Below are 27,870 nucleotides of genomic sequence, written 5' to 3'. Positions count from 1 at the left end.
GGTGATCCTCAGTCGATCCATCTGTTCATAATTATCTTCTTGCCCTTGGGCCTGAACGGTGGTAACTCGGCTTTGTGCAGGACGACGCGAGGGCATTCACTGTCATAATGATTGCCCTCGCAACTTCTGCACAGGCATGTCGGGGAGGAAGAGGACGCCTTCTTGCAATATTGAAAAATCCCCTTGTATTGGTTGATTGGGGTGTTGCTCCCATAGGTTCGGGGTATGCAAGATCCACTCAACCTTGCCCCGCTTGTACTTGTCCCAGAATTTTCTTCTCGGGTTTCATTGGAGGAGTTATCATTCTTGTTTTGAGGTTTGGCACCATTCCATCCCCCTGTTCCTGTTGCATTGTTTTTACTTTGCCACTTTCTGTTCTTAGTGTCGGATAGCCGTTCCGCCATTGTGAGTGCCGCCTCATAATTTTCAGGCTCCTACTTCTCGATCTCTCTGCGGGTCCAGTCACACAATCCGAGCACGAACCCGTGTAATCTATCTGTAGAATGCATATCCATAATTTGTAGCATAAGTTGCCTATATTTGTTGATATAATCTCGCAGTTTTCCATTTGCATGTTTGAGGTTACGCCATTCATCACATACCCTGAAGACTTCATTCCGTGGTAGAAAATACTCGGCCATGTCCTTGGTAAAATCATCCCACCTTGTCCATGGCCTTTTTGCCTCACCTGCCAGAAACCATGTGTATGCATCCACTGATAGCAGTCGCGACGCCACATGGATCCAGTGTTCATGAGACACTTTGTTCATGGTGAGATAATCCTCTATCTCACGGATCCACCTTGTCACCACCACAAACGAATCTCTTTGCTTTGTATACTTCTCTGGGGATAACGGTTTGTACTTCCCGTATCCCTTATGTGATGACTCTGAGTCTTGTCATTCCATCTTCTGTGTTGACGTTGGGAGGGGACCTCGACCTCATCTGTCTTGGCTACGAAGGTCGGCTGCCATCCTTCTTGTGTAGTTGCTCGACTAAGGAGGCCAATATGCCTTCTAGCCGGTTCAGTCTGTCATCTTGGTGATCTTGCCAAGTCGCCCTAGATCCCTTGGGTCATCCATTTGGTGTTGTCGAGTATCTATTGCTCTTGACTCGAGACTTCTGTTGTGCCTTTCACGCCGAATCCAAGCTATTGCTTCGGCGCGTCAAACTCTGCCGCTCTTTCTTGCCTTGCTTCCTCCTCAATTCTCGTGGCTTCCTCCGCGTCCAGGTAGCCACCTTCCGTGGTCTTGATCAAACTCACCACGACGCGGCGTTTCCTGCTCTGATACCAAGTGTCACCGAGTGGTGATCTCGGGTCGAACCTCGGAGATGTTTTCAACCTGCTTGACAATCGAAAGGCATGTGAACAGCTTTCACCGATGTGATAATCGTGGAAATTATTAGAATAACTTATGAATTAAGAAATTAACCTGCGGATTAAGCTAGTTTCATACATTAGCACATTCAAACGTGACATTAGTCCATGCAATTAAAGTTAAGAAGTCACGTATGGATAAGCTATTTGCATGCATCAACACAGTTAAGTGAGGCACTAATCCATGCATTTAAGCAACGAGTTAGACGTTGATTGCATTCATTAGCACATGATTCCAGTGAAAAACTAAAGCACACGTGAAGTAAACAATTAATCGACGGGTTGGGTTAGCAATCAATCCATGGATTAGCTACATGCATAGGATATCAGCACACTTGAGTGAGGTTATACGAAACCATGGATTAAGGTAACTGAGTACAATGGCATAATTAAGGCAGGGTTAATGACTAATTACCTTGCCACGGATGCAATGGAAATTGTTATCGCCACTGGTGGCGGCCAATGTGGCATTGACAACTTCAATGCTGTGTCGTTGGAGCAAAAGCAAGACCTTAGACCAAACACCTTTCTGCTTAGGAGCATAATTAAGACTGACAAAGACGTCAACTCCAGAAATGCGAACAGTAACCTCTGCATGGCAATCCAATAATTGGATTTTATCAATACTACTGTAGGGCTTTCTCTTCGCCCTTCGATCGGATAAACTCATGAAGCCCCTCTGCATGTGTTCAGCTTGCAGGCTCGTGTAATAATAATCCTCTTCCGACAAGCCCAATATCGTGAGCAAATCAACCTTCTTCTGTTCCAACTCTTTCAACGTTCCTTGCAGAGATTCAATGTAGGCGACTACCTCTGTCAAGATCGTGATCCGGTCTGTATGCTGCACATCCATAATCTCAATACGTAGTTCAGTTCACCCACTCATTAATCACCATATTATCAATTAATCTCACGTTGATCATCTCACCCACTCACTAATCACCATATTCTCAATTAATAAGCTTGTGTACTGCCTTCAGCAAACAACTATCACATTCACGTAAATAAATTAACTGCATACATTATCTCATTTTTGTGACACACTAATCCATGCATTGCAGCAAGGCATGCAATTAATACCTTTCATCAATAAGCACACACTTTGATTACATCATATATTTCTCATCCCATTGGCACTCTGAACAATCATTAATATTCACACCACAGTCCCTCATTCTCAACCTTAACACATCCATAAATCACCATGTTAGATGATTAGGCTCAAACATGAATACTGCCCCTCATCTTCATTAAGCTCAGAAAACAGCATGTCGTCGGTCATGATTAAGCTCAAACAGTTATACTTCCCCTCATCCTTAATCTCAGTCAGTATATGATCATTCATGATCTGCAAGCTCAATCTCTCGACATATAATTAATTATTTACGATTAAGCTCATTAAGCATTTTGAATTCCGTCCTGACACTTCCAGCCTCAACAATCATGATCATCATATGATGATTTATGATAATTACTCTTGATTAAGCTCAAACACGAATAACAGTCCCTCATTATTAACAAAATCCTATTGTAGATTAGGTATCAAATCATTACTAAGGATATGATTACATCAAACCGCGAATATGAACACACACCCAGGCGAGAGTATGACATTATAATATCAAAGTGTACGACCCATGTTCATTGCCAACGAGAAGGTTGACTGTACTATAGTAAGATTAATTAGAGGAGATTAACTTACCTTTTTTCATGTGATTAGCCTACAGGAAGCTTATTAAAGTAGATTAACACACGGCTAAAATAAATTTTAGAACACTTAGAGAGCTGATATAAATTAAGCTGGGTTAACTTACTGACATCTGCTGATTATTATAAGGCCAAGAGAAGCTGATTAAACCAGATTAACTTACTGCTATAATAAGTTCAAGTAGATTATAACTTAGTTGGCTCGTTTAACTTACTTTAAGCTTGAGTCTAGGCACCAAAGACTGCAATATAGTGAAGTTATCTGACATACTCTTCCTTCTGAGCCTCTCAGATTGAATGTGGGCTTCTCGCTGGGACAGGCCTTCTCTGTTGGCAGGTTTTCTACCCACATCAAGAATATCAGCCCTCAAAGCAGTGTTAATGTCTAATCCGAACTTAGAGCTCTGAGAGATCTTGGGCCTTTTCGCAGGGCTACAGCTTTGCGTACAGGGAAATGGAAAACATAGACGAAAGGAATTAGAAGCTGTAGGTAATTCAGGCTTAACATCTTCACTGATCTCATTATTATCATCGTCGTCCACCACCACCTGCAAAAGATTGCGTTTCTCACTGATAATCTGGCTATGGGCATGGGCATGGCCATTGCCGGTGGGCGGCTTCTTACTGAGGCTACCGGCCATGGGCACGTCCAGCTCACGACCGGCCGCAGCAGTCGAGTTTAAAGACTCCGAGCATAGAGAAGGCTTTGAGAACTTCCCAAGGGCGCAGGCTATGTCGGAAATCTTGAGCACAGATGTGAAGGGAGTGCCGATACTACTGGTCACAGATTTCTCTAGGGGCTCAAAATCCATAGCTGGCGGTTTAGTACCAATATTCCTTTCACAAACGTTGTGGGTAGAGAGAGAAGGATCACTAGATTGGGCGCCTGCACTGTACCAGTCATCAAACTCATCAAAATCAGTAGAAAGGAGGTTCAAGAAGGAGTCAGGATCCATGGCGATGATGAAAGAATGCTCAGAATAAGAAGCAATTTGGACTAAATAGGCAAGCGTGTTTTTTTTTTGGTGGGTTTTTTTGCTTTTCTGCTTTTTTTTTTGGTTTGGGAGGGGGGCCATAAATGCGCAGATGTTGTCTTTGCGAGAGCACGAGACTCTCATACACATCCCCTCTTCCCATGCACACTCCACGCTCCCACTATCGTTCTCAAGTACGTAAACGTGTCACACCAGCTTTGAGTTCGATAAGATTGGGAAAAGCAGTAAGACCACATAAATGTGTTTTGGTACTTGGTGTCATCACGTTCAATTTGGGAGATTTGTTTTCAAAGGTGATGATCAAGTGCTCGAAAAAAATAGCTTTTTTAACCCTTCAAAAATTAAAGGCTACGCTTAGGCTTAATTGGGATTTAGAATTTAATTTAATGATTAAAAATCATGCAATTGATGGGGCATAGTCTTGCAAATGACTAGAAATTGTACAATTGAGGGGATTTATAACTAAAATGTATAAATTTCAACCCCTAAATTAAAGACAATATCAAATTCCAACCAGGATTTCTAAATTTCGATCGGAAAAACTACATTGAGGGGATTAAGAACTAAAATGTACAAATTTATACCCTTAAAATTAAAGACAATATCAAATTCCAACCAAGATTTCTAAATTTCGGATAGAAAGATTACACTACAAACCGGGTTATGTGAGCACTGGTGGTGATCATCTACATGCTTCTGGCCTTTGATTCGGATTTTTTTTTTTTGGTAACCATACACATTTCCAAGGTGCGTTAGTGAGTTGGGATAAGTTGGTATAGCCTGGTGGCTCTCAAGCAAAGACTCAAGAGCTTGCTTGAATATAAATTCCTTCATGTTCAAAATCAAACCTTGAACACAAATTCCTTCATTACCCATCTTTGGCCAAAAAAAACCATACACATTTTTTCTTAAGAGAAAAGAGGTTTTTTTATTAATAGTAAGAAAGAATTTATATCACATTAGGCGTGGAGCTCGACTCATAAACTCTAGCTTAAGTTAGCAATTGCTACTAAGAAGCCCTTGCAATAGTGTTATTCTTGAGAAATATACACACTTCCTTTTGCTTCACTCTTGGTGAAACCAAAAAATTCAAGAGAATAGCCATACTTTTTGAAAATATTACACTACTATTGCATTATCTACAATCGGCTCAATTCCTTTAAAGAGAATCCCTGAACTGGCTATTGTGAATTTTCATCTAGCATTTTTCTCAAGATGAGGCACAACTATTTCCAAAAAATTGTATCTCACACACATGACATGAAAAGGTGCATGTTATAATTTTATAAAATTACTTTATTATTGCCATTCTCACTAATGGTTATATTCCTCTTTGAGTTAATATTAGTTGTTAACCACTCTGGTTATTAACATTATTTTTAAATTGTGGCCCACGCTTTCTTGTAACTTATTTTTTTGTAACTACGCAAAGCGCTGAATGATAAAAGAGATATGGGATGACTGAGCTTACGGCTTGTGTAATGCCGGTCATAGGAATGATGTACATAGAGCTAGGAAGCTAGTTTTGGGCCCCCAATTGTAAATGGGTGGCCAGCCATTGTAAAATGAGAGCTCTTGTATATAAGACATTTTATGGAATATGAATAGGGACAATCCCATTAGTCTCAATTAAGTTTTGCTCTCTCTCTCTCTCTCTCTCACTCTCTTGAGCTTGTGGATGCTTGCTTGTGTTGTAAATGTTTGCATGCTTGATTGTTGTTGTGTGTGCATGTTCGGGATGGTAATGATCTAGCTTCTCTTCTCCTCTCCCCTCTATTGTCTCTCTACCAAGATCCCTTTGGAGTGAAGGTTGAGCTTTCCATAGCTCCCTTCTTCTTTTCTCCTCACCTAGCTTGTGAATCTCCACTTGGGTGACACAAGTGGTGGTGGAGTGAGCCCCTAGCGGCCTCACAAAGGGGAGTTAGCCCTCATTAGGGTTGGCTAAGTGCACATCTCTGACTCGACCCTTGCATGGGTGTTTCTCTTCTTCTTCCCCTCTCTTGTGTGCAAGGTTGTATATTTAGATTAACATCTTTGGCACCACTACCGGAGATAGCACTTAGCTGAGGGTTCATCCACATATTTCATGTTCATTTTTCCAATAGGAGTACAAATCCACCGATTGGTTTCATGTTATTTTAGTTTGTTGTTTGTTTGATTGATTGTGTTCAATTGAGCTATGGAGGTCAACGAGAGCATTGGAGCATTGATGTCTTCACCAACAAGTGTGAGAGACACAAGTAAGTGTTTAATTTTTGCTCTTGACATTCATACAATTTTTTATTTCCTCTTTCTTTGAGTTTTCACAATAGTTTAATCATCAAATTATTCTTAATTTATTAGGTCTCTTTATGCATTCTAGGTATCAATAGGTAGCTAGAGACTAGCTCTAGCTCCCCATAAAAACAAAAGTTCAAAAAATATTTTGGGAATGCCTAAATCAACAAAATTCAGAGCAGGAACGTAGGTAAAAATCCCATTCTGGATGAACTCTGAGAAGTGAACGCCCATTTCATTCATAGCGACCATGGCAAACTTGCCACGCCCGTTCATTCCTCCTGGGAAAATCTTGTGAGATCTCTAGCCATTAATTTAGCACTGTGCGTTAAAAAAGGAATAATTGCATTGAGTAAGCATAAATTGCATTTAAACAAGGGGTACATCTGCACTGTCACAGAATATTTGTAGGTGGCAGTCAGACGTGCATAATTCAAATCTATGAAAATTTCTAAGTGAATGCTCGCACCATTTACAGCATACACCCATACCATTCAAAGCGCACAATTGTTCCTTTCCAAAGCATATACTTGTTCCCTTCAACTTGCCATGCGCATGTCAGTTTCACCATGCCCGTGTCATTTTATTTTTCCATGGCTACAACAAGTGTACGTCCGTGTTATTTTTTCCACACCTGTACCATCTCTCCTTTCTAAAGCCTACACCCGTGGTGGCAACCTTGCCATGCCCATGTCATTTTTGCCATGCCCGTACCTTCATCATTCAAAAGAGTTTGTTCACTCCTTCCTAAAGCGACGTCCATGTCTTCCAGGAAGCGTACGCTTGGGTCATCTTCTTTTTGAGAAACATATGCCTATGTCTTCAACAAAGTGTATGCCCATACCATCTTAAAGCGTATGGCCATACTATTTCCCAAAAAAAAAGATTGTTCATCACAAGGGATCCTACACAGTAATTCCACACATGTAGGACCCCCATGTTCAGCACAGGGGGGTCCTACACAATAATTCACACACATTTATACACCTACGTTAAGGAAAATTGGTGTGAAACAACCCTCTCTTTGATGATATAAATTATCTTGAAGCTCCCTCGCTCATAAGGTCAGACCCATCGGTCAATACAGCTTGGAGCCAAATGGTGCTAGTCTTTGACAACACCAATGAGACGACCAAAGATCGTCCCTGCATGAGACGAGATACGCCTATCCTCGACACACCAGAACTTGAAGCTCAGTGTATAGAGAGACCACCTATCTAAGAGAAAGACCCTAGCTCCCCACACATTCACAAAGAAGCCTTACTTTGAGGCTCCACAACTTTATCATGGGAAACGCATAGTCGAAAGAGCCACATCCCAGGGCGAGAGGTATGAAACACTAATAGGAAAGAGAGCCCATGCCGCCTCTAGATCCTAGAGCAGATATAGGGCAAAGTGAGAGCCATCAAACCCCGTCCACGAGTGTGGAGAGCCATGCGTGTCTCGAGGGTGGCTGATTCATTTTGAGCCTACATACCCATACCAAACCTGGGTCCATATCTAGCTTCCCAAGGGCCTAAAAAGTCGTATCAGAGAGAAAGGGCCTACCCAGCCCTGTCACATCCACTAGGCCCACTTGTATATCAACAATATCCACCTCAGGGAGTATACCCAGGATACCACATGGGGCCACATGAGGCACAATCCACCCATAAGACAAGTACCTCCTATGGTCTATTATCTTCCTGGCCTAGCTCCTCCACCCATCGTTCCCCAACCAGCACCCACTCTCGGGCTAACACCAGAAATATTGAGAATAGCCATGGAAATAGGGAGGGGGTGGCTACTGGCATCACGCCCCCAGCGTCAGCTTAACCAATACCAAGATGCAGACTAGATTAGAAAAAACCCGCAAACATCTCGAAGCTAATTACTAAGTTTGATGGGACTGGAGAACCCATTCCGCACTTAGAGACGTTCACCCAGATCTGTGACGCTTTTAGCCATGTGGATGATCAAGTCAAGGTGAGTTCCTTTGGGGCCTCACCCTAGATGATAAAGTTAGTCAATGGTTTAGTTCCTTGAAAACATAAGATAAGGCCACCTTCAAAGCCTTGAAAGAGGACTTAAAGGTTGGATATTCTTGTCAAGGGAACTAGATGGAATCCTATTGAGCAACTACACAATGACGCACACTAGATTAGAAAAAACCCGCAAACATCTCGAAGCTAATTACTAAGTTTGATGGGACTGGAGAACCCATTCCGCACTTAGAGACGTTCACCCAGATCTGTGACGCTTTTAGCCATGTGGACGATCAAGTCAAGGTGAGTTCCTTTGGCCTCACCCTAGATGATAAAGTTAGTCAATGGTTTAGGTCCTTGAAAACATAAGATAAAGCCACCTTCAAAGCCTTGAAAGAGGACTTAAAGGTTGGATATTCTTGTCAAGGGAACTAGATGGAATCCTGTTGAGCAACTACACAATGTTAGACAAAAGGTTGGTGAAACCATCTGATATTACATCAACAGAGTCAGATATCTCCACGCTTGTGTAGTGCCAGAGACAAGTTCTTTGATGAAAGGTTAATAGGGATATTTTTGAAAGGTCTAGATGATGTAACCCTACACAATTCCTTGTATTCCCTGGACCATACCTCCTTCGAGCAATGTTGTAGGAGTGCTATGGACTTTGAGGACAACTTCAGGGAAACACGTTCTCGATAACTCCATGAGGGTACATCACAAGCCGCATTCAAGGCCACCAGCACAAGATCTGATGGAAAGAGCAAGGAGTCCACCTCTGGACAATAGGTCAAGCACTTGGCCACTGCATTAATGCAGCAAATGACCTAATAGTGGAGAACTGACGAAGGTCGGGATCACGTTGGCCAACCCCATCTCTATCCAAAGAGGGAGATAATATGGTGCCCGATTTGTCGAGCTAACCATACCATCACGGAGTGTCCACATCTGTGACCCCGTTCCACCCTATTGCACATATCTCCAAACATGGGGCAAACATGAAGTCACAAACTCCTATGGGCTGATCAAGCCCGCATTCTACCTCAAGCCTTGCATGCAAACCAAAGGCAACCGTTGTTCTTTCCAGCACCTCCTATTCACAACGTACCTCAACCAGGCCAAGAAGTAGCCCAAAGAGGAATTCTGAGTCCTCTAAATGCCCTTACCACCCCTAGTTCTCCCACCTCAACCCCCATTGGCACGAATCACACCTGTTCATTAGATAACCACCATGACATAAATCTTTGAAGAAGGGGATGAGGGGGAACTCTGTGAAGGTCCCACCTACGACCCCTCGAGCGCCAACTAGTCCACCCTCCCAAATTCTACGCCACTACATGATTGAGGGCAACCAAATGTTCCCAGTATACTTAGCCACACCCCAATCCCATGAGGCCAGGACATGAATACAATGGCTAAACGACCACCCATGCAATGCTACAAGTGCGCAGGACCTCCCCGAGTGGTTGAGTGTCCAATCAAGGAAGGGATGGAAAGTACCTCTATAGGTGCTTCTCATTAAGCCCTTTATGCATTGGGTGTGAGATAGACCATATGTATAAGGATTGTCCGCTGAGACCCAACACTCTGACCAGATTGTAGAACAGACAAAGTGTCATAGCTCATGTTGCAGTAGAGGCATTGACCTCATGAGACGAGGGACATTGTCATGAACCATAGAGCTTGATTTCCACATGTACATGGGGCCCATGGGCAAAAGGAGAAAGTGACTATAAATAGGGCTTGGGGTACATTGGTAGGATCTTTTGACACTTTTACTAATTTTGGTCATCTTGGACCTTTGAGCTCCATCAATGGAGATTTGGCCTTCCATGGTCAAGTTCATGGCTAACATGAAAGCCATCCTCTTGGTGAGAGGTTAAACACACTTAGGCTATTTGTGCATCTTCTCTTGCTCATGCACTTATAGATTTTCTCTCTCTTGTATATTCATGTGATGAGCCATTTGATAACTAATCTCATGATTAATGGATACTAGATTCTTGCTTTGATGTGTTTGATTCAATATTTTGCTCTAGATCCATTTCATTTGGTATCACAGCCTTGACTTTGATCCATTATCAAGGTTTTGGGCATGAGATTAGTCATTTTCTTGATAATTTTCTGAATTTTCTCTTGATTTCTTGGAGTTTTGGCTTAATCTTGCTTAATTTCTACTTAATCTTTAGAGATTAGTGGAGAGGAGGCATCATTTCATGTGATTTCATGTGATTTCATGTGATTTCATGGAGATTTAGCTCAATTGGACCTAATTTGGGCACCCTAGACCAATTATTTGGAGCGAGGTACAAAAATTGGAAAAAATTTAAATTAATCACCTGTTAATCTCTATGTTAATCATGTTTATCTTTTTGTGCTTCTTTTCCAAGCTTTCCATAGCCATTACTTCTCATCTTTCCTTCGTTTTGCTCCCATTTGCTAGGGCTTTTGTTGATCTTGAGGAGAGGAACACATAGAGTACCAATTTACATGCATTTTTTCTGAAAATTTCTTTCCCTTTGCTCCAAACCCTAATCTCTCTCACATAGCTCACCATTGTCCATCTCCACTCATTCTAATGGCTGCAAGTGTTATCCTATTGCAAGTGTTATCCCATTCCACTCACTCATACTGCTTGTGGCTGTGTCGATCATGGACGCCAAAGGTGGGAGCAAAGGAGGTCGTGGTAAGCCCAAGAAGAAGGCTGTGTCCAAGACTTTGAAAGCAGGGCTGCAATTTCCTGTGGGCCGCTTGGTTCGCTATCTCAAGAAGGGCTGCAATTTCCTGTGGGCCGCTTGGTTCGCTATCTCAAGAAGGGCTGCTATGCTCAGAGAATCGGCTCCGACGCTCACGTATACCTTGCAGCGGTCCTCGAATACCTGGCGGCCGAGGTGCTTGAGCTGGCTGGTAATGCTGCCCGTGACAACAAGAAGAAGATCCATTACACCACAGAGAGATTCGTGTGCTGCTGCTCACGAAAAAAAAAGGCTGTCTCCTCTCCAGCACTACCGGCTGCTGCTTCTGATACTTGACCTGCTCTGCTGGTGCCATTAAGCTTTGTTTTGTTACCATATGAAGTTATTGCTTCAAAGCCATAGAAGGCTAGCACAAGACCTATTACATTTGGCACAAGATCTATTCCATTTGGCACAAGATCCATGTGGTTGTTAGCTATGATGTTTGGTATCTTTTTGGTGGATTTTGGGGAGTTCTTCATTGCTTTTGGAGAGGGAGAAGAGGAGGTTTGAGCAGCTCTCAGAAATTGCAAAAATCTTCAAGATTTGGATCCATTGAAGGCTCTATCAAGCAACAATCCAACCATTGAAGCTTTCGGAATACCATTGGTGAGTTGCTATGGCCATTTTCTCAAGCATTGGTGATTAATCCTCATGCTATGGACAAATTGGGGTTATTCATGAAAGGAAACCCTAATTTATAGAATTTTAACATTTTTCTTTAATCACACCCATTTGGATGTCATGTGGCCATTTGTGAGACAAATGCAGGATTCTTTGATGAATCCATGCATAAATGGATGAAGGAATGCATATACTTAGATGCATTGATTGAGCCACATGCATGGAGTGGATGTTGGGTAATAATGAGAAGGTTTTTGCTATGGACATGATGATTTTATGCATTGGAATGATGCTATTGAGCATTGGAAGAGCTTGATGTGTGATTGGAATCAATTGGTAATGCTACATTCACATGCAAGTTGATGCCCTTGAATGCCATTTGATGCCAATTACTCATAAGCAATGCTTATGGGAGTGATACCAATTGGATATTGATATCATTGGTATATGGTATTACCTCACTTGTGCTTATTGATTGATGTTGGATCTTTGGATGAATGGCGGACATTTGGAGCTATGTGGATAAGCATGAGTTCATGCATAATGGTTTATGAGTATATTGTAATGGGCATGAGTCATGCTACATCCTTGTAAGTGATCCGCCTCATTTTCATATTCAAGCTATATGCACCTCACAATTGTTTGCACTCACTTCAATTTCCAGAAACTAGATATGTTGGCGAGGGTACCCCGGGTGTTGGCGGAGAGGCCCGGGGGGAGCACGGCTTGAATCCACCGTGCTGTGAGTGCCGTGGTAAAGCGGTACGGTGGAGGATTAGGTGTGGAGGTGAAGACTTGGCCTCAACCCGCCGTGCCTTGGTTTGAACTAGGTACGGGGGTGAGAAGAGCTTGGCCGGGAGATCGGCAAGCTTCAACGTGCTACACTGACGATCTTCTTCGCACAATCATCCTCTTTTTGCATAAAAATAAATTTACCAAAATTTACTCTTTTCTCATAATCAATTAATTATGCATAATTAGAAAAAAAATTATTTCTCATGAATATGATGAAAATCATTCTTTTTGCATAGGATATCCAATCCTAGAATATGGTAGGAAGTCCTCTTTTATCATTATGCATAAAAATAAGATATGGATTATTTTTTGAAACTTTTGCCATAGCTTCGCTCTACTATTACTGATAATTCTCAAATTTTTTCTAAAGAATAAAAGCTTGTAATGAAAATATGATAGTAGTTCCTCTTTTATGCATAAAATCAAACTGTGAATTTAAATCATAATTTTAACCATAATCATAAATTAATTATGATTATCCCAATACATTAAGCTAATTCCATTATTTCTCTTTTTCCAAATTGATAGGATAATCTATTTCTCATTTAGAATCAATCAAAGTAGTTTTTAACTAATAAATAATCTAAAAGAAATAACCATTATTTTGTTAACACAAAATCATCAAAATGCCATTTTCTTAAGCTCTACCTTATCAAGCCTAGAGTTTAGCTTTGAATTAAGAGACTATCATTGAGAAGCATCCTTTTTCAAGGGATTTAGCCATAAAGAAGGCTATTCTTTTAGAGAGAGAGATTTACTTAAAGAAAGAATTATAATTTAAGCATAAAGGTTAACTTAATGTTAATTAAGTTAACCTTTATGCTTAATTAAGCATAAAGGTTTTTTAATTAAACATTAAAAAACCTAGGGAAAGTTTGATTTGAATTAAAACATTTATTTAGAAATCTTCTCAAGCTTGAGAGGGGTTGAGAAGAAGAAATTCATTGAGATAAATTGAAAAAAACCATAAAATTTGATTTTACCTCCAAGTTTAGCTTGATTCTCCCATCACATTCATATCTTATCATATCACATTCACATCTTATCACATCACATTTACATCTTATCGCATCATGTTTACATCTCCTCTTATCACATTCACATCTCATCTACTCACATTTCATCCATTAACATCCGGTCACATTCATTTGGCTCTACATCACATCTTGTCACATCCACTTTTACTACTGTTTTCTACTTTCGATATATCGATGGGACTTCTCTAAGTTTCTGCCAATAGATTGGCCTAGTTAAAGGTACTTTTTCTCCATGGATATTTTCATATTCTTTCTCAAATTTTTCAAGTGAAATATATTCAATATTCTTCTTTTGAGTAAAAGATTCATGGGATTTAGAAAAATCAATTGTACCCATATTTCCCAATAAAATTAATAATGCTCAAAATTTCACTTTTGATAAATACTCATAATTTGAAATATACCAAAAATTTCTCTTTTACCATTTAATTACTTGGATCTCAATTGTCTCGTCAATTATCATGGGAATTCCTCTTTTTGCATAAAAATAAATTTACCAAAATTTACTCTTTTCTCATAATCAATTAATTATGCATAATTAGAAAAAAAATTATTTCTCATGAATATGATGAAAATCATTCTTTTTGCATAGGATGTCTAATCCTAGAATATGGTAGGAAGTCCTCTTTTATCATTATGCATAAAAATAAGATATGGATTATTTTTTGAAACTTTTGCCATAGCTTCGCTGCTATTACTGATAATTCTCAAATTTTTTCTAAAGAATAAAATCTTGTAATGAAAATATGATAGTAGTTCCTCTTTTATGCATAAAATCAAACTATGAATTTAAATCATAATTTTAATCATAATCATAAATTAATTATGATTATCTCAATACATTAAGCTAATTCCATTATTTTCCAAATTGATAGGATAATCTATTTCTCATTTAGAATCAATCAAAGTAGTTTTTAACTAATAAATAATCTAAAAGAAATAATCATTATTTTGGTAACACAAAATTATATAAACACCATTTTCTTAATCTCTAGCTTATCAAGCCTAGAGTTTAGCTTTGAATTAAGAGACTATTATTGAGAAGCATCCTTTTTCAAGTTTGATTTGAATAAAAACATTTATTTAGAAATCTTCTCAAGCTTGAGAGGGGTTGAGAAGAAGAAAGTCATTGAGATAAATTGGAAAAAACCATAAAATTTGATTTTACCTCTAAGTTTAGCTTGATTCTCACATCACATTCATATCTTATCATATCACATTCACATCTTATCACATCACATTTACATCTTATCGCATCATGTTTACATCTCCTCTTATCACATTCACATCTCATCTACTCACATTGCATCCATTAACATCCCGTCACATTCATTTGGCTCTACATCACATCTTGTCACATCCACTTTTACTACTATTTTCTACTTTCGATATATCGATGGGACTTCTCTAAGTTTCTACCACAATTGATTGGCCTAGTTAAAGGTACTTTTTCTCCATGGATATTTTTGTATTCTTTCTCAAATTTCTCAAGTGAAATATATTCAATATTCCTCTTTTGAGTAAAAGATTCATGGGATTTAGAAAAATCAATTGTACCCATATTTCCCAATAAAACTAATAATGCTCAAAATTCCACTTTTGATAAATACTCATAATTTGAATTATGCCAAAAGTTCCTCTTTTACCATTTGATTTCATGGATCTCAATTATCATGGAAATTTCTCTTTTTGCATAAAAATAAATTTACCAGAATTTACTCTTTTCTCATAATCAATTAATTATGCATAATTAGAAAAAAAAATAGTTCTCATGAATATGATGAAAATCATTCTTTTTGCATAGGATATGGTAGGAAGTCCTCTTTTATCATTATGCATAAAAATAAGATATATATTATTTTTTGAAACTTTTGCCATAGCTTCGCTGATAATTCTCAGTTTTTTTCTAAAGAATAAAAGCTTGTAATGAAAATATGATAGTAGTTCCTCTATTATGTATAAAATCAAATTATGAATTTAAATCATAATCATAAATTAATTATGATTTTCCTAATAGATTAAGCTAATTCCATTATTTCTCTTTTTTCAAATTGATAGGATAATCTATTTCTCATTTAGAATCAATCAAAGTAGTTTTTAACTCCTTATAAATAATCTAAAAGAAATAACCTTTATTTTGTTAACACAAAACCATAAAAATACCATTTTCTTAATCTTTAGGTTATCAAGCCTAGAGTTTAGCTTTGAATTAAGAGACTATCATTGAGAAGTATCCTTTTTCAAGGGATTTAGCCATAAAGATGGCTATTCTTTTAGAGAGAGAGATTTACTTAAAGAAAGCATTATAATTTAAGCATAAAGGTTAACTTAATGTTAATTAAACATTAAGAAACCTAGGGAAAGTTTGATTTGAATTAAAATAATTATTTAAAAATCTTCTCAAGCTTGAGAGGGGTTGAGAAGAAGAAAGTCATTGAGATAAATTGGAAAAAACCATCAAATTTGATTTGACCTCCAAGTTTAACTTGATTCTCCCATCACATTCATATCTTATCATATCACATTCACATCTTATAACATCACATTTAAATCTTATCACATCATGTTTACATCTCCTCTTATCACATTCACATCTCATCTAGTCACATTGCATCCATTAACATCCTGTCACATTCATTTGGCTCTACATTACATCTTGTCACATCCACTTTTACTAGTGTTTTCTACTTTCGATATATCGATGGGACTTCTCTAAGTTTCTGCCAATTGATTGGCCTAGTTAAAGGTACTTTTTCTCCATGGATATTTTCATATTCTTTCTCAAATTTCTCAAGTGAAATACATTTAATATTCTTCTTTTGATGAGTAAAAGATTCATGGGATTTACAAAATTGTATCCATATTTTCCAATAAAATTAATAATGCTCAAAATTTCACTTTTGATAAATATTCATAATTTGAAATATGCCAAAAATTTCTCTTTTACCATTTAATTACTTGGATCTCAATTATCATGGGAACTCCTCTTTTTACATAAAATAAATTTACCAAAATTTACTCTGTTCTCATAATCAATTAATTATGCATAATTAGAAAAAAAATTATTTCTCATGAATATGATGAAAATCATTCTTTTTGCATAGGATGTCTAATCCTAGAATATGGTAGGAAGTTTTCTTTTATCATTATGCATAAAAATAAGATATGTATTATTTTTTGAAACTTTTGCCATAGCTTCGCTGATAATTTCAGTTTTTTTCTAAAGAATAAAAGCTTGTAATGAAAATATCATAGTAGTTCCTCTTTTATGCATAAAATCAAACTATGAATTTAAATCATAATCATAAATTAATTATGATTATCCTAATAGATTAAGCTAATTCCATTATTTCTCTTTTTCCAAATTGATAGGATAATCTATTTCTCATTTAGAATCAATCAAAGTAGTTTTTAACTACTTATAAATAATCTAAAAGAAATAACCATTATTTTGTTAACACAAAATCATAAAAATACCATTTTCTTAATCTCTAGCTTATCAAACCTAGAGTTTAGTTTCAATTAAGAGACTATCATTGAGAAGCATCCTTTTTCAAGGGATTTAGCCATAAAGTTTCTTTTAGAGAGAGAGATTTACTTAAAGAAAGCATTATAATTTAAGCATGAAGGTTAACTTAATGTTAATTAAACATTAAGAAACCTAGGGAAAGTTTGATTTGAATTAAAACAATTATTTAGAAATCTTCTCAAGCTTGAGAGGGGTTGAGAAGAAGAAAGTCATTGAGATACATTAGAAAAAACCATAAAATTTGATTTTACCTCCAAGTTTAGCTTGATTCTCACATCACATTCATATCTCATCTACTCACATTGCATCCATTAACATCCCGTCACATTCATATCTTATCATATCACATTCACATCTCATCTACTCACATTGCATCCATTAACATCCCTTCACATTCATTTGGCTCTACATCACATCTTGTCACATCCACTTTTACTACTATTTTTTGCTTTCGATATATCGATGGGACTTCTCTAAGTTTCTGCCAATTGATTGGCCTAGTTAAAGGTACTTTTTCTCCATGGATATTTTCATATTCTCTCTCAAATTTCTCAAGTGAAATATATTCAATATTCTTCTTTTGAGTAAAAGATTCATGGGATTTAGAAAAATCAATTGTACATATATTTTCCAATAAAATTAATAATGCTCAAAATTCCACTTTTGATAAATACTCATAATTTGAATTATGTCAAAAATTTCTCTTTTACCATTTAATTACTTGGATCTCAATTATCACGGGAATTCCTCTTTTTGCATAAAAATAAATTTATCAAAATTTACTCTTTTCTCATAATCAATTAATTATGCATAATTAGAAAAAAAAATAGTTCTCATGAATATGATGAAAATCATTCTTTTTGCATAGGATGTCCAATCCTTGAATATGGTATGAAGTTTTCTTTTATCATTATGCATAAAAATAAGATATGTATTATTTTTTGAAACTTTTGCCATAGCTTCGCAGCTATTACTGATAATTCTCAATTTTTTTCTAAAGAATAAAAGCTTGTAATATGAAAATATGATAGTAGTTCCTCTTTTATGCATAAAATCAAACTATGAATTTAAATCATAATTTTAACCATAATCATAAATTAATTATGAATATTCCACTAGATTAAGCTAATTTCATTATTTCTCTTTTTCCAAATCGATAGGATAATCTATTTCTTATTTAGAATCAATCAAAGTAGTTTTTAACTACTTATAAATAATCTAAAAGAAATAACCATTATTTTTTAACACAAAATCATAAAAATACCATTTTCTTAATCTCTAGCTTATCAAGCCTAGAGTTTAGCTTTGAATTAAGAGACTATCAATGAGAAGCATCCTTTTTCAAGGGATTTAGCCATAAAGATGGCTATTCTTTTAGAGAGAGAGATTTACTTTAAGAAAGCATTATAATTTAAACATAAAGGTTAACTTAATGTTAATTAAACATTAAAAAACCTAGGAAAAGTTTGATTTGAATTAAAACAATTATTTAGAAATCTTCTAAAGCTTGAGAGGGGTTTAGAAGAGGAAAGTCATTGAGATAAATTGGAAAAAACCATAAAATTTGATTTTACCTCCAAGTTTAACTTGATTCTCTAATTGCAGTGAAGCCCCTGAATAATTATTTGGTCCACCAAGAGGAGAAGAGCAACTCCAAGAAGTGTTGTAGAGAGAGAAAGCTTCAAGCTCTCAAGAAAGGAAAATTTAAGGGATAACAAAAAATATGATTATTTTAATATAATACTGGCATGATATAGCTCCAATATTTTTTCCAAATGACTGAGGATCTATTTATAGTTGAGGTAGGCCACTAACGAAGTCCAACTGGGTTCTAGAATTTTCCAAGTTCAGTTTGACTCAATTTGGACAAGATTTGGACCAGTTTGGATCCCTTTTTGATTTGGTTTGATCCAAGAGAGAGGAGAGATAAAAATATCACAACTTTTTTGAATTAAAAACCCTTCCACACGTGAAAGAGACACCTACCTCAAGATTCCCCCTTTCCTTACCAAGGTGTCAAAAATGCATCATTATTCCAAAATATGTCATTTTTTTGTAATATCTTATAATTTTTAACTAATAAACCTTGTACTCAGTCAACTCTTCATCTTATGTGAGCATTTACTCATTTTTGGATATTTGTTTTTATTCTTTTGGATTTATCTCATTCCAACACTTGGATCAATTCAATTGGCCCATTGGAACCTTAATTGGACCATAATCCAAAAAATTCTTAAAATGTATAGCTTTAGGCTAAGGTCCCTTATACACATTTTCAATTACTTCCTAATTCACCTTGGAAAGTGCATTTTGAACTTCTGTTTCAAGGGAATCCATTTTAGACACTAGGAGGATTTTTATATCTAAAGGTATCTCAATTTTGGATTATCTATCTCTAGACCAAAACAGGGTAAAACAAGATCTTTCTTCTATTTCAGAGAGGGGAATAATTTCAAGAACAGAAGGGGAGTTTCTTACACCTTTAAACCTCAAAAGCTAGAGGGAGGAATCTTACATCCTACCCCACTTAAAAAACACGAGATGTCCTCATCTCGCAGCTAGGGGATAAACTCTTTCACCTTAAAATCCAATTGATTCTGGGGTTCCTTATAGTCTGGTCAACCCACACAGAATCCTAGGATAAAGATCCCTTCTACAAGAAGAACATACAAAACTCATTTTTAGAGAACAATTCATTCAAAACATACAGAACATTCATATCCTTAACACAATAATGGTCCATCCTTGTGGCTTCTAGTTCTCATCATCTTCCCAAAAATCTCTATTTTTTTGACCTGTTTGGAGGTGTCCTTTGTGCATGTGCCCTCGCTTTGGCTACTTTGTGTCTCATCTATGCCTTCCCTTTCTTCTCAAGACCCTCCTCCGTCTGCATGGCATCCTTCAAATCATGCCCTTCATTCTCCTCCATGAGTCGTCCCATGGCCGTTATCATCCTCATAAAGGCTGACATCATCTCCTTCCACTCATTTCTCTAGAGGTCCCATTCCATGGACTGCAACATAGGTAGTCTTGGCATGATTGGCCTCTTCTTCATCTCCTTCTAAAATGACATTTCCAGGGTCTTCAAAAAGACCCCTCCAAGCTGGAGCTGAGGTTGTGGGTCTCTCCTCACTTATGGCTCCACGATTTTCGACATGCACAATAGATTTACGCTTTTTACGTCGTCCTGAAAGAAGCTGAGATTCTCCCTCCATTTCACACACACTTAAAGACTGGGAGCAGAGATGACGGAGTGGATATCTAGAGGATTTGTTGTTGATATTGCTTCTAGATGCAAGGCTCATTTTCGACAAACAACATACTTCCACAATGGTTTCATGCTCAAGATAATAACGTTGTGCATTCATTCATAAATGGATAAAATAAACACAATAGAATATTCCCTCACTGACACTCAAGGCCAGCAGTCACCGCCAACTACCAATTTTTTAGGAAAAAGAACATCCCTTAATGCACAAATTTAATATCAGCCACCTCCCAAAATGAATGAAGTCGGATGGCCACCAAGTGTGGCACCTACCGAATTTAACTCTATATTGAACAACGGATCATCTACATATGTTCCATCATTTTTCAAAACAACAAATCTCACAAAGTGCAATGGGATTTCAATGAGATACATTGTGTGCATCTAAATGGAAGCATTGAACTCAAAAATTTTCTTCTTTGTTGTGCATGCTAGAAGTTCATTTTTTAATTCCTATTTTCGGTGGGTTTTTGACCTATCCAAATCTCTTAATTTTCTGGTGGGTTTTTTCTGCTAGATTTTATGGCCAAGGAAAAGCTTATATTGCCAACCAATAGGCCAATCCAGATCACCTCATAGGCCGACTATCAAGAGGCTGGATAGAAATCCCAAAAATCCCACGCCTCACATACACCCCCCTTTTGAAGAGCTTGAAGTCCCTTTCAAGCCATTATTCTGGATGTACATCATCCTCAACGGGCACTATGTTGTAAAACTGCAGAACCAATGGACGTGCCATTTGAATCATTTTTCCTTGTGGCACCCATGTGCAATCTGTCATGGGGCGATGTTTCCATTTCACATAGAATTCTGGCGTTCCTCACCAGAACCGTGATTTCAATATCAGTTCTGGTTCAAAAGGCGTAACGGTGGGTGTTGCACCATCTGCAAGCATCGATACATGGCGACCAAACCTGGTATCGACGGGGACAAACCTCTTGAGTAGGCTTATATGAAATGCATTATGTATGTGTACTGTTGCGGGCACATCTATTTTGTAGGTGACTCCATTATAAGATTTGAGCACTTTGTATGGGCCATAGAAGCGATGGTTGAATTTCGGTGTGAGGTTGGCAGGTAGTGCAATGTTTTGGGCACTAACCAGGACCAAGTCTCGGGCCTCATGAAATTCGTCATCACGTCTCTTCTTGTTGGCATGTTTGACATATCTGACTTTGCTTTGTTCTAGATTCTGCTGTGCAACCTGCATTCTCTTCTACCATTTCTGTAAAAATTCCTCTGTATCTGCATCTTCGGCATGCACATATCTTGTGGGTGGCAATGGCAAGAGGTGTATTGACCTCTTTACCGGTGGCTAGCTCAAACGGAGTGTACCCAAGTAGCACTGTGCACGGAGTTGTTAAAATGGAATTCTAATATTTCTAGGTAGTTCGCCGAATCCTTCTGATCGGCATGAACGTAATTGCGAATGTAGTCTTCTATGCCTTGATTAATTTGTTCCGTTGAACCATTTTTTTGTGGGTGATATGCTGAAGACATGCGCAATTGTGTGTCTATTAACTTGAACAGTTCTCTCCACATGTTGCTCATGAATCTACTGTCCCAGTCTGACACAATAGCCGTTGGCAGTTCATGGTATTTGAACACTTGACTAAAATATCCTCTACCACAAATATGGTGTTGTATCCATGGGACTCCGGGAGATCCACAATAAAGTCCATACTGACAATGTCCCACGGCCTTGACGGGATGGGCATGGTTTGCAATAAACCAGTTGGTTTGACTCGATGTGCCTTCACGAGTTGATAAGTTGGGCATGTACGAACATATTCGATGACATCCTCAGTCATGCCTGGCTAGAAGAAATGACGTCGAAGTTGCTCGAGCGAGAACTTCTGCCCACCATGCCCGACCAACTTACAGTCGTGGGTTTCCCAAAGTAGCATGGCTTTGAGGTCCGGGTCATTGGACACATACACCTTTTGGTGGACGTAGAATATTTCATCTTTGAATTCAAATAAACCCACGATTGAAGTACCACTGTGCAACTCTGTGGCCATGCGAATGACTGCTGCATCTAACTTCTGAGCATCTCTGATCTTGTCAAACAGCACCTCATTTGCAACACTCACTGCATTCAACTGCAGCTTACGGCTTAGAGCATCTGGCATCAAGTTATGTTTCCCCGTCTTGTGAATAATATCTATGTCAAATTTTGCAATGTAATCCTGCCATCTGCCTTGTTTTGGTGACAACTTGGGTTACGTCTGAAAGTACTTGAGAGATATGTTATCTGTAAGAACTTTCGTGTGCTTGTCTTGCACATAATGACGTCATTTCCTAAGGCAATGAACCACTGCTTGCATTTCCTTTTCATGTGTGGTCTATCGGCATTTTACATCGCTGAACTTGCGAGACTCATATGTGACAGGGTGCTCGTCTTGTAATAAAACTCCTCCAAGGGCCCCGTCCAATGCGTCTGTGTGGATCTCAAACTCCTTGTTGAACTCTGGGAGCTTAAGCATCGGGGTACTGCACATTGCGACTTTCATCTTTTCGAAAGCGCTCTTTTCTATATCTGTCCACTTAAAAGGTTTGATGCCTTTAGTTATATCAATGAGTGGGGTGGCGATTTTGCTAAAATCTTTGATAAACTTTCGACAGAATTGTGTGAAACCTACGAACTCGCAAACTTCACGCACAGTTATGGGTGCATTCCATTTCACCACTGCCTCGATCTTCTTGGGGTCTACTTGTACCCTTTTTTGATTGACCACAAAGCCTAGAAACTCCACTTCAGTGACTTCAAATTCACATTTCTCTGGCTTGGCATACAGTTTGTGATGCCGTAACATTTGGAAGACCTTTCTTAAGTGTTCTTTATGCTCTCTCAAAGTCTTCGCTAAATATGAGCAGATCATCTATATATATGATCAAAAACTCATCTAGATAATCTTTAAAGATATCATTCATCATCGTGCAAAAGATGGCCGGGGTGTTGGTTAGCCCAAACGGCAACACCAACCATTTGTAGCTTCCATACCTTGTGCGAAACGCCGTTTTCTCAATGTCGTCTTCGGCGATTCGTATCTTATAATATCCGGATCGTAAGTCGATCCGATTGAAGTACTTCGTTCCCGCCAGTTGGTCTAAGAGTTCCTCCATTACTGGTATGGGGTAGCGGTTCTTGATGGTGATTTTATTAAGGTCTCTATAATCGGTGCATAACCTAGCTGACCCGTCCTTCTTTGTGACAAACAGCACATGTGCACCATACGGCGACTTGCTGGAGCGGACCATTCCATTTTTAGCCAATTCGTTCAACTGTACCTTGAGCTCCTTGAGCTTTGTAGCATCCATCCTATATGGAGCTTTAGCCGGAGGACTATGCCCTAGCAAGAGTTCGATTTTGTGATCCACTTATCCTTTTGGCGGTAACCCAGTTGACAATTTTTTGGGCAAGACATCTTGGAACTCATGTAACACTTCGTGTATTTCTGCTTCACCAATTTTGCACTTCGTCTGATGTGCATTCTTGACCTTCATTACGCATGAATGTATTTGGCAGCCCTCCTTAGCTGCCCTCTCTACCTGCTTGGCACTGCACCATTCCGGCATCTTTCCATGGCAATCTGTTACTGTTCGAGCCTTACTCGATCCTACTGCATACATTGGGGTGTCTTGGATTTTACTTCCAATGTCCTTGTTGACTGTTTTATCCCATGAGTGAGGACGGATGCATGGCACACTAACTCCTGTACCCTGCATATCCAGTATCATGTTATTTACACCTTTTCTTATAAAGGCGATGAGATATTTGTCGACCCAAGTGAGCCCGACAATCACTTTGAAAGTATCCATGGGCACAATTATGAAATCCAATCGCGCTTTCCATGCGCGTGCCTGCACACCTGCACATTGTATGCCATCTTTACATTGTCATCCTGTCCTTGTGCAAGCGACACTGAGAGTTTACTGGAGTCGCACACCTTCACTCCCAGCTTCTTAGCGCATTTTGGGGTGATGAAATTATGGGTGGCTCCCATATCCAACATGATGTTTTGCTTTAGGCCATTCATATGAGCCTCGAAATACACATTTTGCACTGTCGATAACTGTGCTGCCATGCATTTCGGTATTGCCTGCACGCCACCTACCCTTGGTGGGCTATTGCCTCGTCAAGATGAGGTTTTTGTATCCTCAATCTCGGTGATCCTCAGTCGATCCATCTGTTCATAATTATCTTCTTGCCCTTGGGCCTGAACGGTGGTAACTCGGCTTTGTGCAGGACGACGCGAGGGCATTCACTGTCATAATGATTGCCCTCGCAACTTCTGCACAGGCATGTCGGGGAGGAAGAGAACGCCTTCTTGCAATATTGAAAAATCCCCTTGTATTGGTTGATTGGGGTGTTGCTCCCATAGGTTCGGGGTATGTAAGATCCACTCAACCTTGCCTCGCTTGTACTTGTCCCAGAATTTTCTTCTCGGGTTTCATTGGAGGAGTTATCATTCTTGTTTTGAGGTTTGGCACCATTCCATCCCCCTGTTCCTGTTGCATTGTTTTTACTTTGCCACTTTCTGTTCTTAGTGTCGGATAGCCGTTCCGCCATTGTGAGTGCCGCCTCATAATTTTCAGGCTCCTACTTCTCGATCTCTCTGCGGGTCCAGTCACACAATCCGAGCACGAACCCGTGTAATCTATCTGTAGAATGCATATCCATAATTTGTAGCATAAGTTGCCTATATTTGTTGATATAATCTCGCAGTTTTCCATTTGCATGTTTGAGGTTACGCCATTCATCACATACCCTGAAGACTTCATTCCGTGGTAGAAAATACTCGGCCATGTCCTTGGTAAAATCATCCCACCTTGTCCATGGCCTTTTTGCCTCACCTGCCAGAAACCATGTGTATGCATCCACTGATAGCAGTCGCGACGCCACATGGATCCAGTGTTCATGAGACACTTTGTTCATGGTGAGATAATCCTCTATCTCACGGATCCACCTTGTCACCACCACAAACGAATCTCTTTGCTTTGTATACTTCTCTGGGGATAACGGTTTGTACTTCCCGTATCCCTTATGTGATGACTCTGAGTCTTGTCATTCCATCTTCTGTGTTGACGTTGGGAGGGGACCTCGACCTCATCTGTCTTGGCTACGAAGGTCGGCTGCCATCCTTCTTGTGTAGTTGCTCGACTAAGGAGGCCAATATGCCTTCTAGCCGGTTCAGTCTGTCATCTTGGTGATCTTGCCAAGTCGCCCTAGATCCCTTGGGTCATCCATTTGGTGTTGTCGAGTATCTATTGCTCTTGACTCGAGACTTCTGTTGTGCCTTTCACGCTGAATCCAAGCTGTTGCTTCGGCGCGTCAAACTCTGCCGCTCTTTCTTGCCTTGCTTCCTCCTCAATTCTCGTGGCTTCCTCCGCGTCCAGGTAGCCACCTTCCGTGGTCTTGATCAAACTCACACGACGCGGCGTTTCCTGCTCTGATACCAAGTGTCACCGAGTGGTGATCTCGGGTCGAACCTCGGAGATGTTTTCAACCTGCTTGACAATCGAAAGGCATGTGAACAGCTTTCACTGATGTGATAATCGTGGAAATTATTAGAATAACTTATGAATTAAGAAATTAACCTGCGGATTAAGCTAGTTTCATACATTAGCACATTCAAACGTGACATTAGTCCATGCAATTAAAGTTAAGACGTCACGTATGGATAAGCTATTTGCATGCATCAACACAGTTAAGTGAGGCACTAATCCATGCATTTAAGCAACGAGTTAGACGTTGATTGCATTCATTAGCACATGATTCCAGTGAAAAACTAAAGCACACGTGAAGTAAACAATTAATCGACGGGTTGGGTTAGCAATCAATCCATGGATTAGCTACATGCATAGGATATCAGCACACTTGAGTGAGGTTATACGAAACCATGGATTAAGGTAACTGAGTACAATGGCATAATTAAGGCAGGGTTAATGACTAATTACCTTGCCACGGATGCAATGGAAATTGTTATCGCCACTGGTGGCGGCCAATGTGGCATTGACAACTTCAATGCTGTGTCGTTGGAGCAAAAGCAAGACCTTAGACCAAACACCTTTCTGCTTAGGAGCATAATTAAGACTGACAAAGACGTCAACTCCAGAAATGCGAACAGTAACCTCTGCATGGCAATCCAATAATTGGATTTTATCAATACTACTGTAGGGCTTTCTCTTCGCCCTTCGATCGGATAAACTCATGAAGCCCCTCTGCATGTGTTCAGCTTGCAGGCTCGTGTAATAATAATCCTCTTCCGACAAGCCCAATATCGTGAGCAAATCAACCTTCTTCTGTTCCAACTCTTTCAACGTTCCTTGCAGAGATTCAATGTAGGCGACTACCTCTGTCAAGATCGTGATCCGGTCTGTATGCTGCACATCCATAATCTCAATACGTAGTTCAGTTCACCCACTCATTAATCACCATATTATCAATTAATCTCACGTTGATCATCTCACCCACTCACTAATCACCATATTCTCAATTAATAAGCTTGTGTACTGCCTTCAGCAAACAACTATCACATTCACGTAAATAAATTAACTGCATACATTATCTCATTTTTGTGACACACTAATCCATGCATTGCAGCAAGGCATGCAATTAATACCTTTCATCAATAAGCACACACTTTGATTACATCATATATTTCTCATCCCATTGGCACTCTGAACAATCATTAATATTCACACCACAGTCCCTCATTCTCAACCTTAACACATCCATAAATCACCATGTTAGATGATTAGGCTCAAACATGAATACTGCCCCTCATCTTCATTAAGCTCAGAAAACAGCATGTCGTCGGTCATGATTAAGCTCAAACAGTTATACTTCCCCTCATCCTTAATCTCAGTCAGTATATGATCATTCATGATCTGCAAGCTCAATCTCTCGACATATAATTAATTATTTACGATTAAGCTCATTAAGCATTTTGAATTCCGTCCTGACACTTCCAGCCTCAACAATCATGATCATCATATGATGATTTATGATAATTACTCTTGATTAAGCTCAAACACGAATAACAGTCCCTCATTATTAACAAAATCCTATTGTAGATTAGGTATCAAATCATTACTAAGGATATGATTACATCAAACCGCGAATATGAACACACACCCAGGCGAGAGTATGACATTATAATATCAAAGTGTACGACCCATGTTCATTGCCAACAAGAAGGTTGACTGTACTATCGTAAGATTAATTAGAGTAGATTAACTTACCTTTTTTCATGTGATTAGGCTACAAGAAGCTTATTAAAGTAGATTAACACACGGCTAAAATAAATTTTAGAACACTTAGAGAGCTGATATAAATTAAGCTGGGTTAACTTACTGACATCTGCTGATTATTATAAGGCCAAGAGAAGCTGATTAAACCAGATTAACTTACTGCTATAGTAAGTTCAAGTAGATTATAACTTAATTGGCTCGTTTAACTTACTTTAAGCTTGAGTCTAGGCACCAAAGACTGCAATATAGTGAAGTTATCTGACATACTCTTCCTTCTGAGCCTCTCAGATTGAATGTGGGCTTC

The 27,870-nt window shown here is 38.8% G+C and overlaps 1 protein-coding gene across 1 annotated transcript; it reads left to right on the top strand.

The window, feature by feature from the left end:
* Positions 1–10,973: 10,973 nt before the first annotated feature.
* LOC147612579 (putative histone H2A.5) lies at positions 10,974–11,353 on the top strand. Its single transcript, XM_086783523.1, has 2 exons — positions 10,974–11,047; positions 11,092–11,353. The coding sequence occupies exons 1-2, from the start codon at positions 10,974–10,976 to the stop codon at positions 11,351–11,353; spliced, it is 336 nt and encodes a 111-aa protein (XP_086639649.1).
* The last annotated feature ends 16,517 nt before the right edge of the window (positions 11,354–27,870 follow it).

This window comes from Cibotium barometz, chromosome 45 (genome assembly GCF_041138505.1).
Source record: "Cibotium barometz isolate CiBa-2024 chromosome 45, ASM4113850v1, whole genome shotgun sequence".
Lineage (NCBI taxonomy): Eukaryota > Viridiplantae > Streptophyta > Polypodiopsida > Cyatheales > Cibotiaceae > Cibotium > Cibotium barometz.
This window is presented reverse-complemented; position numbering and strand designations above follow the sequence as displayed.